The sequence below is a fragment of the Ascaphus truei genome, chromosome 6, assembly GCF_040206685.1.
Source record: "Ascaphus truei isolate aAscTru1 chromosome 6, aAscTru1.hap1, whole genome shotgun sequence".
Classification (NCBI taxonomy): domain Eukaryota; kingdom Metazoa; phylum Chordata; class Amphibia; order Anura; family Ascaphidae; genus Ascaphus; species Ascaphus truei.
The window spans coordinates 58,696,201-58,714,874 of record NC_134488.1 but is presented as its reverse complement, the minus strand read 5'-3'; the positions used below and the strand labels follow the sequence as shown (position 1 = coordinate 58,714,874).

The following is an 18,674-nucleotide window of genomic DNA, read 5'->3' as shown; positions in this document are numbered from 1 at the left end:
CCCATCACCCACCCCCTCTATCCACAATAAACCAGGTACTCTGGCTAAACCCCTTCATTGCCTTAGCGGCAAGGTAATAAAGCTGCTTTTATTTTATTTTGATAACACAGTATTGAGGCAGTGGGTCTCCGGAGCTGAACCGCATTTCAGCATTTCAGCCCAAGTGACCCCCTGCTTCCCGAATTACAGGACCTGTTATGGGTGCCGGTATCCCCCTGCATTGTTTAAATTTATACATGGCTGGGAAACCGGCACCCCATAACAGGGCCTGTAACTCGGGAAGCATGGGGTCCCCGGACCTGAAACTAGTGTGATTCAGATCCGGAGAACCCCTGCTTCAATACTCTGTTATTAAAATAAAAGCAGTGCGCCTGTTAGGGACGCGCATGGAGAGTGACTGATTCTGTCTCACTCTTAGTGTGTGTCTCTTACAGACAGGTGCAGCCTGGTAGGATTCCCACAGCACGAGTCCCATTCGGATGCAGGGACCCCCGCTGTGTTAATCCAGATGGGTCATTAAGTCTCCGTACTTGTACGGCAAGAGTGCGAGCGGCGTGCGGGCGGTTCCCACGTGGGAGCCGCGAGGAGGACAGGCCAGAACTGGAAGTTCCATCTGTACGTTATATAACCTTAGTTGGATCCCAGCAACAACTAGCGTGTTAACAAATATCCATTATTGCAGTTATCGGCTGGGTGAAAGAGGTATTGGGACTTCACATATTTCAAAATCAAATGTAAATATAAAAACAAACAACAAGAAAATGCTGCATTGTCCAAAGACCAAAGGCCAAAGACCAACCTCCTTTTGATGATGATTCAATAAATATATTTTTTTATTACAACTTTGACACTGGCTCCCTTGGCTGTGTGCTGCTCTTTTTGCATTTGAATCTGGATTTCCTTACCTGTGGCTGGTCACGCCTCAACAGAGAATCAAGGAGTGGGAAAGGATTGAAATAATCAAAAACCTAAGAAGATATGTGAGTACTATGTCTTGCTGAAGATTGCCATATCTTGATAAATGCTCTGAGGCTGCAGAGGTGTGGGATACCATTATCGGCTATTACCTTCAGGGGGTTTTATTATTGAAATATTTTCAAGACACCTCACTAGTTTGACTATATTACCCACTCCAATCAATAGTTCTCTTTTCATGTATATCTTTGGATACTATTACTGAAGTTTGTGTCCTGAACTATTTTAGCAACCCATATCTCCCCTTTGACTTTAATTGTCTAAAGAGGGAATGCAAGTCAAGATATTCCGTTCGCACTATAATAAGTAAGAACGAGCAAAAAGGGAGCAAAGGAGCACAGCATGAAAAAAGGAGAACTGGAGGCCAAGTACTAAAAATCTAAATTTAATGCAGCTTCATGCCAAACGAAGACAAAAATAGGATAGCTCTCATGTGTTTCCCGTCGTAGCTGGCGCTTTATCAAAGAGTATGATAAGAGATTTAGAATAAGTATGTGGAGAAGAGGATGAGCCGCATCTGGTTCACAGTAATCCAATATAGATGCAAAGTAGCAGCTGGAAGGTATCCAGTAGTAGTCACAACAGCTGGTATGTGCACACACAGTTCGGGGCAAAGGGCACCACAGGGGACACCGTGTACTCACATATTTCCAGTGTAATAGTAGCAGTTATGAGCAGTTCCTAGGAAAAAATGAATAATCCAGCGAAGATTATTCTATAAATACCCCCTCTCATCAGTATCCCGATGTTCCATCAATTAAAACAAAAAGAAAAACTAACACTGTTAAACCCCAAATTATTCTTAGTTATAAAAATTCTGCAAATACAAAGACAGTTAGGCCCCTAGGGGACAGATTCCCCGGATAATGGATCCATTTAGCTTCATGTCTCAATAACATCTTATCCAGATGCCTTATCCTGATTCCTGTAGTTATTTGATCAATTCCCACAAATGTAATGCACTCACTTCTCCCCTAATTCAATCAGTTGACATGCCTAGCCACCACATTATTAATGTCCTTTGTAACATCTTTCACAGGTTCCAATATCCTAGCTCTTACTGTACTAAAACACTCTGGGCTAGTTTTGGCAACATATAGTATTCCATTCCACACATGAAGGACAGAAGGTAAATCACTCCACTTGTCCTGCAATTAATTCAATGAAACGTCATAGTCTTAGTGTTCGAAGAGTTATTACATGTTGTTGACCTGCACATATTTTGACAGGCTTTATGATGTCCACATTTGCACAAGCCAATCACCACACAGTTAGACAAAAGCTTACTTGATAAAGAATAGTGACTATAAACCAAATATCGCAGAGCTTATCCGATCTTTTGCATGTCTTTATTGGTCGCTCACCTACATACTGTTTTAAATCCTGCTCATTATTCAAAATGAACCAGTACTCAAAAATAGTTTTAAGCTGGTGCCATTGTGCATTCTTAGTACCTATAAAGTGTACAACTAAATTAGAATCATCGATCTTTCTATTTATCAAGCAAAAAAATTATTTTAGTTGCCTTAGCGCGATTTACTGATCTCTGACAATATCCTCGTCATAAAGCCTGTTGTCAATTCAGTATCAAATAGCTCATCCATTGAGCAATTATGTCTTATCCTTAAAAATTGGCCTATTGGGACTCCTCTAATTTGATAGGGAGGGTGGTGACTCATTGCATTCAATAAACTGTTTGTTGCCATGTCTTTACAATGGATGATTGTAGACAATCTGCCTTCAATGTCATGTGTAATTTGTATGTCTAAAAAATGTATTGAGTCAATACCTACTTCTGATGTCAATCTTAGATGAAACTCATTTGTATTTAGATCCTGTACAGTACAAACTCCGGAAGTAGAAATACATCTCCATCTCATAATAATAGAATATTGTCGCTGTACCTGACCTACCACAATATGTTGTCAGTGTACATCGACAATTCCTCACAAAAGATGAGTGCGCTGCCACCAGCACAAATACAAATTGGCATATGTGGGAGCACACTCTGACCTTATAGCTCTACCTATGAGGAAAATAAAAGTTTTCATCAAAAAGAAAATAATTATGGGTGTACAAAGGTGAAGTTGACATGGAGGTGTGTTCACAAAGTAGAAATCGTTTATTATGAGCACAGCATCAATACGAGTAAAATAGCCAGATTTATCCAGTGTGGACAGAACAAAACAATAAAGAGTACTCTTCCTTGGTCAAGACACTTGTTGTGTATTTTGATATCTACATTTGACCGTGAAATATGTGAAATCCCAAAACCTCTTTAACCTAGCCAGCCACTGATTTTATGGATATTTGTTAACACGCAAGTTGTTGCTTGTGTCCACGTAAGGTTATATCACGTACATGCACCGGACCTCGCTGGCTATGACTCTCTTACTATGTATTAATATACAGTGTACATATTATATAATTTATGGTTACTACGGACACCTATTTTACTTCATATTCCTTTACGTCTACAGTATATTGACTATTAGCCTAGTCATTGTTATATTTATTTATAAAATGTTTTACCAGGAAGTAATACATTGAGAGTTATCTCTCGTTTTCAAGTATGTCCTGGGCATAGAGTTAAGATGACAAATAATACATGGTTATAATACATAGTTACATAAGTGAACAGGGTATACAGTATATACAAGGCATTGCATGCACAGTAAAAGATAATATATATTATAGGCGTTTGTAACAGTTACATACCAGATTAAAATGTGAGATAGCTTTAGTTTTGAAAGAACTAAGACTGGTGGTGGCTGTGAGAGTCTCCGGTAGATTGTTCCAGTTTTGGGGTGCACGGTAAGAGAAGGAGGAGCAGCCGGATACATTGTTGAACCTTCGGACCATGAACAGTCTTTGGAGTCAGATCTCAGATGATAAGTGCTACATGTGGTAGGGGTGAGGAGCTTGTTCAGATATATGGGTAGCTTGCCCAGAAAGTATTTGAAGGCAAGACAGGTAAGATGAACTTTGCGCCTAGACGTAAGTGATGACCAATCTAGTTCTTTGAGTATTTCACAGTGATGTGTGTTGTAGTTGCACTGGAGAACAAATCGGCATATTGAATTGTAGAGGGTGTCAAGATTGCTATGGTGAGTTAGGGGTGCCAAGCCGTATAATATGTCCCATAGTCGATAATTGACATTAGCATCTACTGTGCGATACGCTTTCTGACCAGCAGACTAAGGCCACGTCCATGGATAGTGCTTGCGGGCGGAGGCGCGCTTCCGCTCGGCACTGAGCCCCTACAGCCGCAATGAGAGCGGCTTTAGTAGGGGCTCGCCTATGCTTCCGCAAGCGCGCGGAAGCGTAGGTCTTAGGGAAATTTTAAATCTTCGCGCTTGCCGGAGCGCAGGGCCGGTCACGTGAGCGGTTCGCCCAATGAGGGCGAACCAGCTCCGTGACGTCACTGGCCCGCCCACACGCCCCCGGACGGCGCGCTGTCTAAGGCCAGGGAAAGCATTCGCTTTCCCTCAGCCTCAACGCGCCTCCGCCCGCCAGGATTAACCATGGCCGAGGAATTAGGGAGGATTTGTTTCTATAAAGTACACCTAGTTTGGTATAGGTTTTGGATGTCAGGGTATCAATGTGCATCCCGAATGTTAAATGGGGGTCAAACCATATGCCCAAAGTATTTAAAACTAGTAACAGGACTCAGGCCTCGGTCCCGCTGCGCTCGTTGGCGCGGGCGGCAATGTAGCGAGTTCCCCACCAGCAGGGGAATCCTCGCGAGCCGGTCCCGGTCCCCACTGGCGGCACAGCTGACTACACGCTGTCGCGCGTCAGCCGCTGGAGACACCAGAGAATGGTGTTTTCTAGCTTTGACGCGTGACGTGTGTGGCTGTGAGCCAATGGGGAGGGGAGGCTTCGGGAGGAGGAGAGGCTTCGGGGAGCGGGGAGGAGTGTGGAGTGAAAGCAGGTGAGTGCCTTTCTCTGTGTGTGTGCCTGTCTGTGTGTGTATGTGTGTGCCCGAGTGCGTGAGTGCCTGCCTGTGTATGAGTGCGTGAGTGTCTGCCTGTGTGTGCGCGCGTGTGTGTGTATGAGTGCGTGAGTGCCTGCCTGTGTGTGTGTGTGTGTGTATATGAATGAGTGCCTGCGTGTGTGTGTTTAAACTTACTTTCCAGCTCCAGCCCGAGTCCGTGGAGGAAGGGGGGGTTGAGTAGCGGGTCCCTCCGCTCAAGCCACGCCCCCCCTCCCTGTCAAACCGCCCACCACCCGCCCACCTCCCGCTCCGGCTCCCGCTCCCTACAGACCGCATATCGCGGTCTGTGTATCTCAGCGCACCGCCTGTCAGCAGTGCGGGTGCGCTGACTCTGGGAGCGGGGCCTTAGCCTCAGGGTGGTTTTATCGTTGGTTTTGATCTGGAGCTCAGTCATTGGAAGCTTTAGAAATGTAGCCTTGGTCCCAAATACATTGTCACAGTCTTGTCAGTATTTAAAAACAGTTTGTTTTTGGAAATCCAATTTTCAAGTCTCAAAAAGTCAGATTGAAGTATGTGTTCACGGTCGGAGAGGCTATGGCTGTGTGCATATAAGATTGTGTCATCTGCATACATGTGTATTGAGGCTCCCTTACAAGTTATACTGGTCGTCTATGAGTCAGGACCTCTTCCTAAACCATTTAGTTGTTTACTATGATATTCATTAGATTCATTGTATATAATTACATGTATCCTGAGTTTGCCACTTTAGATATCATACCTTCCTATTGTCCCCTAGTGCGTAGGGATATGAATCCAGGGTCCGTTATTTAACTGTCTGCTTCCCATCCCTTACCCTTTTGAAAACATCTGCATGTTGGTCTTTTCAGAGCTACAATAACTGTATAGCCATTTGTGCTATCTACATTGAGCTGGATATTTTATGGTTCTCTAGCTCTGTTTTATTTTTGTCCCCCATTTTTATCTCTATGAACAATTAACTGTTTTTAATATAATTAATCTATACATCTATTCTGTCGGGGCATTGTTTGATTCAACTGCCTGTTGGCCACTATGGGTCAGTCATGGGTACTATCAGGCTAACTATGTTATACATATTCATGTTATCTTCCCACGATTAGACTCCAAGCAAGCATTGAGTGCATGCTACTGGGACCATCCTGTTATCTCCCCATTTCTTGTGGGGTACCCACTGGTTTCAGGATTTCTTTTTCTCTGTCAATAATTCTTCTAATAAGAAGACCCTCAAAGCCCATTTTAAACTGCTTATTACTCACTCAGAGTTTTTGTCTCTTTTCCATCCTTTGTGATAAGATTTCTGTGGTTGTAGTAGATTCTGTAAAAGGCATTAAGCACAACTTATTGATATGCACTACAAAAAATAACATTTGTTTAATAAAGTGCTGCCAATAATATAGAGCTGTACATACTATAAATTACAATGCTGTTCAAGATATAATGTACAGTTGCAAGAAGTTACGTTGTCCTGAAGGTGTGGCATCGTGGTAAGTATACTGCTTTGAAGCAAGTGGACCTGGTTCAAATTCTAGTGTTAAGTCTCTCTTGTGACCTTGGGAAACTCACTTTAGCTCTCTCAGGTACCAAAATTAGATTATAAGCTCTTTGGGGCAGGGACTCATTGTGCCTGCATAATTCTATGTACAGCACTATACAGTATAAGAAAACAATATTATTGTTTAAAGCGATGGTTCTCATACGTTTGTGATTAAGGGGCACCTCTGAGTGTTTTTTTTAAAACCCTGTAGTACCCCTGCTCATAAGACCTCACTCATCCCTTCTTTGCTCACACACCCATGCCATGCAAATATATACTTACCTTACCACTGCCAGCACACTGTAGAGGAGCCGGCCTGGGAAAGGAGGAGCTGCAAATTGAGCTCTGCAATGCCACTTAATGGCTAGTGTCAGTTAGCTGCTGCACAGATATCCTTCTTTCCTCCTCTCCACCACCGGCCTGAAATGTTCAATTCTGACCGGCCCTGGTGGCAATTTCCCACTTGCTCCCCTGGCCAATCCGGCAGAAGGCTACCGACAACGCCTCGTTATTCCATCCGGTCTCAGCAGCGATAGTGCGGTACTCATGGGCATATCTAGCGACAGGTCGATAGCCCTGGGAAATGTGGAAAAGAGAAGAAGCCGCAGTTACCTTTGCGACCAGGTGTGTCGAAGACTCTGCGAAATTCCCGGGCGAACTGTCCGATATCCTGTGTGAGGTCTGGTCTTTGTTCCCAGATGGAGAAGCCCAGGCCAGGGCATCATTGGTGAGTAGCGAAATGATGTATGCCACCTTGGATATTTGAGAAGGCATAATTTAAAACTGAAAGAAGCATTGGTTCAAAAATCCTCGGCATCCGTGGGGATCTCCACCATAACGATTGGGTGTCGGAAGTCAGGTTTCAGATGTCAAAGTCATAGGCATAAGGGTTGACGTGGCAGCAGAAGGACCTGAAGGGACAGGACTAAGAAGAGGGGCTTGCACCCTGTCAGTGAGAGACAGGAGATTCTGTTGTAGTAGGTCCATGCCTCATCGTTCTGCTCTAAATATTTCTCAATTTTTGAGAACATGCTGGCGTGCGTGCTCAAGACTCGTCCCACCTCAGCGGAGTCCATGTTTGTGGGGATGAGCATACTATAACGAAGTGCTCACCACAAAAAAAGCGTGACCGCGGGGTCAAGGTGGGGATAGATATATAACGCCATCCAAGCTGTGCGGGCGCGTCTGGAGTGTAGATTGGTCGAAGTAGCCGGGTCGGGGTTGGAGAGGTAAGGTTAGTCAAGAAACTCCACTGAAGGGCCTTCCCAACGCTTCAAAACTGTCAGAGGTGTTCATTAAAGAAATTTTTCACCTCCACGGGGTACCACAGGCCATTGTTTCGGATCGGGGGTCGCAATTTATATCAAAGTTTTGGTGGTCATTCTGTCATCAATTGGGGCTATCACTGCATTTTTCTTCAAGTTATCATCCCGAGACCAACGGTCAGATGGAACGAACCAATTAAACTTTGGAACAGTTCATTCGATGCTTTGTCTCTGATGCCCAGGATGACTGAACTGATCGTTTGCCCTGGGCCAAGTTCGCACATAATAATCTATGCAGTGAATCTACAATGGAATCACCCTTCTTTGTCAACTACGGCTTTCATCCGTCCACCCTTCCCATTTCAGCACCCAGATCTGGCGTACTGGGTACTACAGAATTCTTGGGAGAGGATTCAAGGAAATCTCAGGAAGGCAACTTCCAGGCAAAAGACTCAAGCGGACCGGCATCGTCGGAAAACCCCGGTGTACAATCTTGGAGACAAGGTGTGGCTATCCACCAAAAATATTCGTCTTAAGGTTCCAACACCAAAATTGGCACCGAGGTTCATCGGTCCAGTTACCATCGTGGAAAGAGTCAACCCGGTAGCTTACCATTTACGCCTACCTCCTTCCATGAGAATCCCTTCGGTGTTCCACACTTCATTACTAAAGCTCCACATTCAGGCTCCTCACTCTTCTGTCCCGGTCCCACCTCCTGCACCACTCCTTGTACAGGGGCAACAAGAATTCAAGGTACAGTCGGTGCTGGAGTCCAGGATGGCTAGGGGAGGCCTTCAATATCTTGTTCACTGGAGGGGCTATGGCCCTGAAGAACGATCCTGGATATCTCGGCATCAATTGTATGCTCCCAGGCTCGTCCGGGCATTCCACTCCAAACACCCTCTTAAACCATTCCCGAGACACCCGGAGGTAGCTCCTGAAGAAGGGGTACTGTAAGGATCCGTGATAGGTCTGGCTGCGCACCCCGCAGCACAGGACCACCTTGCCCTATGACCAAGCACCTCCCTGACAAAGGGGGGACACCACAGGCACCCTTACAGAGCTGTGCTCCCCTGGCACGACCCGCGGCACCACGGATGTTCCCCGTCCTGCTCGTCCCGCGTGTGTGTGCTCGTCTCCATTCCCGTCGGCACATTGATGACACGCAACATGCTTGGACTGCGTGCGGGTGGCGCACGCACGCAGCAAAGCAGAGACTGGCTTCTCTGCATCAGACTCCAGCTGATGCTGATTCCTCCTCAGCCTATCAAAGGACCACCTATTGCTGAGTCCTCCTCCCTACAGACATCCCATTGGTTTCTGCTAGTATATATGGTCAGTCATCCCCTTGTCAAGATGGCTGAGCATAAAACTTAATTCAGTGCAAAGTGCTTACTGCGTCCCTGCCTCTCTGTCTTGTACCTTGCATCTTAGTTACTGTGTTTCTCAGTGTCTGACCTTGGCTAGTATCTTGACTCCGAACCTCTCAGCTCCTTTCCCCGGCTTTACCAACTACGATCCGCACCTCTCCAACCTCGACCACAGCAAGTACTTATGACGATCCGCACCTCTCCAACCCCAATCATGGCAAGTACCTATGACAATCCCGACTTCTCCAACCCCGACCCGGCTACCCACTACCAATCTACACTAGATTGTGGAGGTTGGAGGTTGGTTATTCTCAAATCCCCACCTCGGCCTCGTGGTCGCGTTCTGTTTGTGGTGAGCACTCCGTTACAGCTCCATCTGCAGATCAAAGTGAGTGAATGGGAGTGTAGGGAACTAGAAGCTTTCAGATAGCTGGGACCCTGGTCATGTAGTGCTTTGAATGTCAACAAGCATATCTTTAAATAAATTTGCCATTTTACAGGTAGCCAGTACAGAGAATGGAGAGTAGGTGTCATGTTGCAAGAAAGGGTCTGATTAGTTAACAACCTGGCCGCCGCATTTTGCACCAGCTGCAGACGGTGAAACTCTTTTCTGGAAGACCCAGGTAGAGTGCGTTACAGTAGTCTAGGTATGAGAACACAAAGGCATGGACAAGGGTAGTAAGTTCTTTGGGAGGATCAAGTGCTTAATCCTGGCTATGTTCTTTGGGTGGAAGAATGAAAATTTCCTCACGGCTGATACCTGTTGTTTAAAGGGCACGTCAGAATCAAAGACAACGCCATGATTCCAAACACAGACAGAGAGTTTAGTAGCTGGAAGCCCCCAAGCTTAAGGCCAGTGTGTTGACCTATCTGGAATCTTGTTTTCCAAAGGTGAGCATCCACCAAGAGCACTTCTGTCTTATCAGGATTCAACCTCAACCAACTGGCACTCATCCACTCTAGGAGCTCAGAAAAACATCTATTTAATACTGATAATGGGTCCTTAGTGCACAGTGCAAAGGACAAGTAGAGATGAGTGTCATCTGCATAGCAGTTATAACCCAGGCCATGTCATCTGAGTATGTCACCTAGTGGCAAACAACATAGGAGATAGGATAGAACCATGTGACACTCCACATGACAGGGGCATTGGTACACTCCTGAAGTTACTCTCTGTGACCTGCCAGTGAGAAAAAATCTGAACCAACTGAGAACTGTGCCACCCAGTCCACAGAAATCCTTCAGGTGCTCCATTAAGATACCATGGTCCACAGTATCATATGCTGCAAACAGGTCAAGAAGTATTAAGATCAAACAGTCACCTCTGTCTCTCTAATATTCCGTCTTCTGAATCCTGACTGGAATAGTCATAAATGTAATGCATTCATAGATTACATTCCAGTTGGGTTGCCACTACTTTCTTAATAACCTTCCCTAGGAAGTGATGGTTTTATAAAGCGCTGTAATTAGCCATGCACTCTGGGTCTAATGAAGGATCAGAGTTCTGATGACTGCTTCCTTCAGCAGTTTGGGAAAGATTCCCATCTGTGAAGAGCACATGATTATTTTGGCAAACACTGGGCCAATTACATCAACACAGCCTAAGAAAAGGTGTGTTGGGACTAGGTCCAAATCACAGGTAGTGGGAAACGACCCCTGGATTGTTTGATCAAGGTCTTTTACATCCAGATGGTCAAAGCTAGTCCATGAAGCCAGAGAACCTTTATTTTTAATGCCTGGAACCCTGACTCTTATTAGATAGCAAAGTCGAGATCCCAGCCCGGGTGGAAGTTACTTTATCAGGGAAAAAGAGAGCAAAATCAACACAATGGGACTGTGAAAAATCTTCACCAATCTGCAGACATGCTGGTTTGCATTAACTGTTCATGGTGCAGAAAAGCTGATCTGGGCTATTGTCCTCTGCCATGATCTCACATGACAGAATCTGTGACTTCTTACTAGTAATTGTGGACTGGTATTTTGTGATGTTGTCAGTTTAAGCTTGTCCGCAACCATGTAAGACTTCTTCCAGAGCAGTTCAAGCCTGTGATTCTTCTTCTTCAATTCCCTAATAGAATTGTCAAACCATATGTGTGGTGGTGTGAGGGCTCATATGCGAACAGGAGCAATATCCATTGCGGATCCCAAATCTCTATTGTAGTAATGGACAAGAGCACTAGGATCCACGCAGGCACTCAATATGTCTGAAAAATCCAGGTTTGCAATCAGACATTGGGGGATCATGGTCGATACCTGGTCACCTCCAAGGGAGAGGGTCTATTTTGACCGGGGGGCTGTGATTGAGAACAACATTGAGTGGTGACAATTGGGTCTATTGTTAGGTCGAATATTTCTAAACCGGTCTAGAAACCAAGATCAGGTGTGTCCCCACTTGCATGGGTAACAGAGCAAACTAGTTGTGTGAAGCCCAGAGCATTCATTGTGTGAATAGGTTTATTGAGGTACAGATAATTATTTTGGAGTTGATTGCAGATGGAAAATTATATAAATATAAATATTTTAAATCATTTTTTAAACATTTAAACCTTCCACCACAAACAACAGTAATGAACAAGTACTGTATACTCTACCATGTATGTATTATTAAACTGTCAATTTTATGAGCAGAGACATACTGTATGAATGAATCTTTTAAATCTTGCTTCTTACATTTGCCACAAATTTCTATGAAACACAAACTACAAACTAGGGGATACACAATACCACTCGTTTTTTTTTTGTTTTGTTTTTTTTAAGTCTAGGGGTTCACTTTTGTTTAATAAAGAAAATATATATGGTATATATATTTAAATCTTGCCCTGTTTCTATCATATTTCTAAAATATGGTCCACAGAGCTGTACACCATTGTTTTATACGATAAGAATGTCTTAATTAAGCACAATAAAAATAACTTTTAAGGGCACTTTGGCCTGTGGTTGTGCCGAATGACTGAAGTGCCATTAATAAAGTACTGATACTGAATCTGAGTGCATTCGAGTACAAACCTGTTGAACAACTGGGAGAAACAATTTAAAAGAATGTTTACAGTATATTTACGTTATAACATCGAAAAGAAAGCATACATTTTGGAATCATGAATAAAAGTAAGTAGTATTTCTGTGTTTATCCTACAGAGGTAGCAGGCGTTATTACCCGTTAGCGCGGTGTAACGTGGTAAATATCGTGGTGTAAGGAGATAATGTACATGTTACTAGTGTTTTTAATAGCACTTGTGGTAATAATGTTAATGGGAGTAATAACATCTGCTACATTTGAATGGCGCCATCACACCATGTGAGAAACCATGTAGTGCAATGGCACTGCGGAAAAAATTATTGTTGCGGGGATAAATAATGCGAGTCATACAGCATCTCTACATTTTCTTTCCCATCCAGTATATGTGCCGTACCTGTGTAGAACTATGAGTTAGGGCCTCTATTAACACGTCTGGGACGATTTCATCCAGTAAAATCTCAGAGATTAAGGAGTCCACAAAATTCCAAGCAAACGTTTGGTTCTCTAAGAAGTACTTAAATGATCCATGTTCCTAAGGGAATAGAGAAATCCATGTGATTGGTGACCTACAGTATAATCCTGAGTTGAGTATAGAGCATAAAGATAAGATACTAAACTAAAGTACATTCATTTGTTCATTTGAATGGGCCGTAAACTGCCTAAAGTTTTAGCACCATTGAGTAAATCTGGCCCTGTAAGTTCTATGTATCAATACATAGAATGTTATTTGGGGTCAAGTAATCAATATTTTATTTCTGCTTGTGGTTGAGCTCGTTAATTAATTTTCTAATAATTCATTCAAATTGGTATCTAGTGACTCATACCAACCAGTGTTTTTTTGCTGTTAAGCAATGGGTTGTATAATGACTGAGATACAGAATTTGATATATCCTATTATACCCATGTTGCTGAATTCTAACTTCTCTCTTCATATTGATACTTCCCAAAATGCAAGCTGAGAAACATCCTGATACATTGGGGGTTATTCATTAATTGAGGTCATTGGGCGTTTCCAATGGGCACTATTGCAATTTAATGAATAAACCCCACTGACGCTTAACAACACAGGATGAAAATGCCTTTCCTAGGTCCAAATAAACTCCTCTTAGCACTCCTTATGTTCCATTAATTTCAGTGCTAAAACGAAGTAATATTTAATGAATCTGTGCGTTAGTGTCATTTTAACAGCAACATTGCCTTGATACTGAATATAGATGCCAGACCATCAACTAACTTTAAGCCAACACTGTATTGAAGATCTAGACTAGACTTTCTTCATACTTTTCTTTATTATCATTATTATTGTTTATTTGGAAAGTGCCAGCATATTTCGCCGTGCTGCTCAATTGGGGTACAGATATTTGATAATTACATAAACAGTTACATACAAATAAGGACAAACATGCGCAGACAGATACAAAAAGGAATGAGCCCTGGTTGTGACAAATTACACTCTAGAGGGAATGAGGGAAAATGTTGAAACAGAAAGGTAAAGTGGCTGCTCATTGTGTGATGGGGTATACATTAGGATGGAGTATGCTCCAGCCTGACAGCTGATCCCATTAAGGTTTGATGATGGGGATGTTAGGGGGTGTTACATAAGCATGGAGATTGGTATAATAGCACAGCTGATCCAAATTGGGTTCAGGGGGGGAGGAGGGAGTTGAATGTTAGGGTTATGCAAGATAGGTGAATTTTCAGGGAGTTTTAAAATGTCTGAAAGCTGTGGGAGAGCGATGGTGCATGGTAGGGAATTCCAGAAAGAGGGAGCAGCATGGGAGAAGTCTGGTAGGCGGGAGTGAGAGGAAATAATAAGGCAGGAGGAAAGGCAGATGTTGTGGGCAGAACATAGGGGGCATTTGGGCATACATTTCGGGATGAGGGCTGAGATGGAAGGGGGGGGTAGCGTAATTGAGAGCTTTGTACTGTAAATCAGAGGGAGGAGAGGTAAATGTGTGTGTCATCGGCATAGAGATGGAAATTAAAGCCAAAAGATTGCATTCGTTCACTGAGGAGGTGTAGAGTGAAGAGCAGAGGGCCAAGTGCAGAGCCTGGTGTAACCCCAAAAGAGAGAGGAAGTAAAGAGAAGGAGACACCAGAGATGGAAACACTGAAGGAACAGTTGTATAGGTAGGATGTGAGCCAGGCAAAGGAGTAGAGTACAGTATTGAGGAGAAGAGAGTAATCAACAGTGTCGAAGGCAGCAGAGAGACCCAGGAGAATTAGTAAGGGGAAGTGACCCTTAGACTTTGATGAGAGTAGTCAGTGGTCACTTTTGTTAGTGCTGTCTCACTGGAGTTTAGGGGATGGAAACCAGATTGGGGGGGGTCTAAAGTATGAAGGTTTCTGTACTTGCATGCGGAAATAGGTGTTGTCGAGGGTGCAGATGGTAGAGTGAGGCTAAAGGTTAGGAGGTGATGATCAGGGAGAGGGAAGGGTGTGTTAGAGGAGTTAGATACTGAGCATAAGATGGAGAAAACTAGGTGAAGGGAGTGTCCATTGCAGTGAGTAAGAGATGTAGTCCACTGGGAGAGACCACACAGTATGAGGATGTTAAAGGGATAAGATATGTTAAAGTCTCCAAGGATGACAGTAGCTGTGTCAGAAGGGAGGAAGCTGGCAAAGTTAAGAAATTTAGATGTAGGTCCAGGGGGGCAATATAAGAATGCCACAGAGGGAAAGAGGAGGAAAGAGATAGCTGTTGAATGATGAGGAGAGGGAGGGAAAGGGGGTATAACATGAAATGTGCAGCGTGGGGAAAGTAGTGTGCCAATTCCTCCGCCCTGTCTCTTCCCTGGTCTGGGGGTGTAGCTATGGATATAGGAGAGTACAGCAGGAGAGGCTGTGTCTGAGGGGGTTATCCAGATTTCTGTAATGGCAAGAAGGTTGAGAGTTGGAAATGAATTTACATGATCACATGTCCTTGTGGATTACAGTACATAGGGAAAACCTCGAGAGATGTACGAATTAGAATTTTAGAACACTTAGGAAACATCAGGCGGGGGGTTAATACACATCTCCTGTCAGAACATTTCATTAAGTACCATCAAGGAAATCCCACAGGGTTGACATTTACGGTCCTAGAAAAAGTCTCACCCCATTGGAGGGGAGGGGATCGCAATGTCCAGTTAACAAAAAGAGAAACCTATTGGATTTTCACATTGAAAACCCTAACTCCAGGGGGGCTCAATGTGGATATTGAATTGGGAGTGTTTCTTTAAGGATTGATATATAAAGATTTCTTATGATGTTATAAATATACATTATGTGTGATATTATATTAATTATTAATTATGTTTTCTTTTATGTCTCCTTTTTTTGAGAAATACCACTATCGTCGTTAATGAAGTTAAAAATAAAGTTAGATTTAGGTTTGAGTTTTTATCATTTTAACAATTTTTTATAAATTTTATATAATTTATTATGCTGTTTTTATATGCCACATTAGGCTATTATTTGTATAAATTGTACCTCTTTTTGGAATCATAAAAAGAGGTTGTTTTTATTATATGTGCCGATTTAGGCAAAAATGTATGTAAATAATGCCCCTTTTTAATGAATGGAGGTGTATGCACCTAATCAACGCCCACTATCTCTGTTTGCCTGTGAGTCATAATTGTTTGGCCAATAGAATGTTACAGAGAGGGAGGGCCTTAGAGTATTTAATACCCAGTTTAGCAGCCAACAGACACTCCTGATGAAGCCGTAACAACGGCGAAACATGTAGAGTGTTTCAGCCCATACCAAAGAGGAAGAACAACTGAGGTCCACCCCTGTCATCAGATCCGGAAGTTCGCTTAACAACCAGAAGTGACGCAACGGGAGTGCCTGGCGTGGACGCGAGAGTATTGCGGTGGAGCAGAGGATAGTGAGGAACTCAAAAGGATTGCGACCAGATGAGCACCCACTACCTATAATATCATACTGCCTACCTCGATCATATGAAGTGTAAGCCTGCATTTTTTTAATCCCTTTTAATACTAAATACCATCTGCACTATATGGTCTCTGTTATGGAACAAGAGCCACATTTCTGACTCACCCCCCTCTCTCCTTTGCAGTTTCTGCCTGTCAGATTTTATTCCCAGCTGCATGGAGTCTGCAGACACATACTGTGCCTGCTTGGCTTGCAACAATGTTGCACTCCTTGCCTGCGAGCATGACATCAGTGAGCTGCTACAGCAGTCTCTGAGATCCTCACCAGAATGGGCTAGTCTGCCCCTCCTCCTGTTTGTTCAGACATGGTCTGCCCCTAGACTTTTCCTTTGCCCACACCGCACCTCACTTCCTTTTCAACCCTGGAGACAGTGAGTAAAGAACCTTTCTCTGTTTATAACCCTTGGTGAGGCCATCTCTTTTTACCGGTTCCTAACTAATAATCACCACTACACACCATCCACAAGTATCTGTACCCTGCTACCTTTTCCCAATAAAGTGGAGGAAATATTACAGGACTTGGAGTGATTTAAAAGGGAACTGTGTTAATGCTATCGGGAGCCATTCATACCAACGTGCCCTGGCTTCAGAATAGTAAAAAGAGGACCGTGTGCCTTGGGAAATACACACAGAGGAGCTGCTACCCACAGCCTTTATGCTAAAGATACAAGCGAGCAGCTTACGTAGCAAATAAATAAACAGCAGTCTCTCACCACATTGCACAAGCACGTTGCTACACAGAGCCACAAGCCTCTACACAGCAAACTACCACAGCTTTATGCAAAGACAGTGAGCAGCCTTACTTTGCTAATACTACACAAAGGAATCACACAGCAGCTACTACTCAAAGACTTTATGCTATACAGAATAGTCTCTGCACCCCAGGACAAGCAGCAGCTTCACTCCGCCAGACAGGGCAGCAAGCTTTATACAGCAAACTGCACACAGCCTTGCAACTAACAGTGCTTCTCTCACAATACCTAATTGCCTTTTTCTCTGTCTGAGTCCACCCGCTGCTCAGCCCCACAGTGAGGAGCCAACGGACATCTGTAAGTACAGCAACCCCAACGCTGCACGCTGCAGGACACCGCTCGGCATCATCTGAGACAGACGCCCATCGCTGACAAGGTAAAAGACCGCACGCCACACGCACTGGCAAAGGCCTACACACACCTACAGCATGGCAGAACTCAGAGCCTCACCAGACATCACGCAGGAAAGCGATCTCTCAGACACAGAGACCGCTGCGCATCTGCAACAGGCGCAGGCAGGCGCAAGGCCTAAACGGACAGTCACACTGACACAAAAGGCCCGCGAAAAATATGAGAGCGACATTGAAGCACACCGCGAAAGGTTAGAGAAGGCCTGGGAGGACACTGGTCGTGAAATATGTAACGTTGCAAGCACTAGTGATCAGGAGAAACAAATTAGGCAAGCTATAGCCCAATTGAGGTCAAGTCACAAACGTTACCAAATGCTGTCACAAACATATCTCGCCTACCTAAAAAGAATTAACACAGAGGAAAGCCTCAGCGAACGCGACCAGCAGGAGGCAACTGACCTGGAGCGTGACGGCTTCGTGCAGACCACTATTACTGAGGCCGAAGACCAGAGAAAAGACCTTTTGCTGGAAACTGCATCGCAGCGCTCAAGCATATCCAGACACTCATCAAGGTCAGCAAGATCAGTGCAATCTAACGCGTCCAGCGCAAGCACAAACGCTACCAAGGCGCGAGCCGCCGCAGAGGCCGCACGTGCCAGGGCCGAATATAGTCGCAGAGAGGCAGCAGTAAGGGCAGAAAAAGCGCGCATAGAAGAGGAGGAGCAGAATGCCACTGCTACCGCTGCCGCTGCAAATGCCGCCGCTGCTGCTACCGCCAATGCCGCCACTGCGCGTAGGAAAGCCGAATTTGATGCGGAACTAGAGGCGCTTAATCAAGAGAAGGAAGCCGCCGCCGCCATAGCCCAAGCCGAAGTCCTAGAAGCAGCTGCGAGACAGGACGGCGGGGAGCTACCGTACAGACGGATAGCTTCAGAGGATCCAGCCCAACGCACCGAAGACTACGTAAGGAGCCTCTTCAGTGTAAACACCAGCGCACCATCTCAACACGGAGGGAGCGACACCACAGACAACGAAGACTCGCTAGGACCACGAGGAGAAGACGCTGCTCCGTCAATGGCACACGCTGCCTGGGATAGCCACAGCCGCAACAGTGATCCACACGCCAGAGCGCACACGGATGCACCACAACAGGCTCGTAATCCAGGTACACCCACGCGGGAGAAAACAGCCCCTCACACTGGCCAGCAGCCATCACGCGTCCACGCCAAGGAAGAGGCGACCGCACAGACCGTCCCAGCAACTACCTCAGAACGGGGCAAACGCGCCGACGTCTCAGGTCTGACAGACATAGCCAAGTACATGATCCGGCGCGACTTGGTGCACGCAGGACTCATCAGCTTCGACGACCGCCCTGAGAACTACCGGACGTGGAAGTTCACGTTCAAAGACGCAATCGACAGCTTGGACTTCTCAGCAAGGGAAGAGCTCAACCTGTTAGTTAAGTTCTTGGGGAACGTATCCAGGGAGCAAGCGCAGAGAC

At 44.7% G+C, this 18,674-nt stretch overlaps 1 protein-coding gene across 3 annotated transcripts in view; it reads right to left on the bottom strand.

Annotated features, from left to right (window-relative positions):
- Positions 1 to 18,674, bottom strand: part of LOC142497068 (uncharacterized) — a 68,932-nt gene that overhangs the window by 22,443 nt on the left and 27,815 nt on the right. For all 3 annotated transcript variants that reach the window (XM_075604366.1, XM_075604365.1, XM_075604367.1), the window contains exons 6-7: positions 12,531 to 12,668; positions 6,208 to 6,266 (exon numbers count right to left, since the gene is read on the bottom strand). In XM_075604366.1, the coding sequence (XP_075460481.1) occupies positions 6,208 to 6,266; positions 12,531 to 12,668 (197 nt within the window). The remainder of the gene's footprint in view (positions 1 to 6,207; positions 6,267 to 12,530; positions 12,669 to 18,674) is intronic.